This window comes from Chinchilla lanigera, unplaced genomic scaffold, assembly GCF_000276665.1.
Source record: "Chinchilla lanigera isolate Chin_1 unplaced genomic scaffold, ChiLan1.0 scaffold00006, whole genome shotgun sequence".
NCBI lineage: Eukaryota > Metazoa > Chordata > Mammalia > Rodentia > Chinchillidae > Chinchilla > Chinchilla lanigera.
In genome coordinates, this window is record NW_004955407.1 from 41,465,799 (window position 1) to 41,466,856 (window position 1,058).

General features: G+C 62.9%; 1 protein-coding gene across 1 annotated transcript in view; it reads right to left on the bottom strand.

The window, feature by feature from the left end:
- The window catches only part of Rrp1 (ribosomal RNA processing 1), a 9,750-nt gene extending 9,508 nt beyond the window's left edge, over positions 1–242 (bottom strand). The window contains exon 1 of the mRNA XM_005375882.2: positions 20–242. Coding sequence (XP_005375939.1) covers positions 20–152 — 133 coding nt within the window. The 5' untranslated portion in view covers positions 153–242. The remainder of the gene's footprint in view (positions 1–19) is intronic.
- Positions 243–1,058: the final 816 nt, after the last annotated feature.

Sequence of the window (1,058 nt, forward strand, 5' to 3'; positions counted from 1 at the left end):
GCCCGGAGGCCCGGCTCACCTGTGGCCCGCTGGGTCCTGGCGACAATGTACTTGCGGAGCTTCCGCACCGCTCGGTCCCGGGTCACCTGCTCGTTGCCCGCCAGGCGCTGCGCCAGCTGGATCTCGGGGGGAAGCTGCGCGCCAGGACCCATGCTCGCCGTCCAGACCCCGCGCCGGAGCTAAGCGGTGGCGCGCGCGTGACGCCACACGGCCGTACGTCACAGCCCTGCGCCGGCGCCGGGCCTTACGTCGCACTCCTGCGACACCCTCTTAGGTCACGAGCCGGAGAGGACCCCGGGCCGCTCGCTACCGCCGCTCAGCGGTCGGGCCGCGCCACTGCAGCCTGTGGGGAAGGCGGGCGGCGAGGCCGCAGTGCGGGAGGGTCGTGGCTTCTCAAGCGCAGCGGGCCCCCGCGGCCACCCCGGCCTGCCGACGTACGGGCGGCCCACGGGCCGGCGCGGTGACCCCCGGGAACACGACGGGCTGCCGAGCCCGCAGGCGCAGTGCCTGCTTCCTGCTTTTGGCAGTACTTTTTTTTTTTTCTTTTTTCTGGAACCGGGGATCGAACTCACGACCTTGCGCTTGCAGGGCAGGCGCTGTGCCGCTGATCTAAATCCCCAGCCCCTTCTTTCCCAGTATTGAGAGCTGAGCCCGGGGCCCTCACGCTGAGTGACCTCCCCAGCCCGTTTCAGCCTTTCTTTTGGAATAAGGGCTCCAGGTCCTTAAGTCGCTGAATTGCCCAGGCTGAGCTCTAACTTGAAATCCTCCCGCCTCAGCTTTCCGGGGACTCAAACATGCACTGCCACGCCTGGCTAACAGACGAGGGCTTGAGGCAGGAAGACATCTTCATTCAGAAGGTTACCTGGGGCTGGGGGCTTAACTCAGCGGCACAGCGCCTGCCTGGCAAGTGCAAGGTCGTGAGTTTGACTCCCGGTACCGGAAAAAAAAAAAAAAAAAAAAAGAACTTAGGCTGTAACTACTTGTTAGATCTTTCTTGCATATCTCTGTCTTCCTGAGAAACCACTTTGAAGATACCACCATGTATTACAGCAGCCATT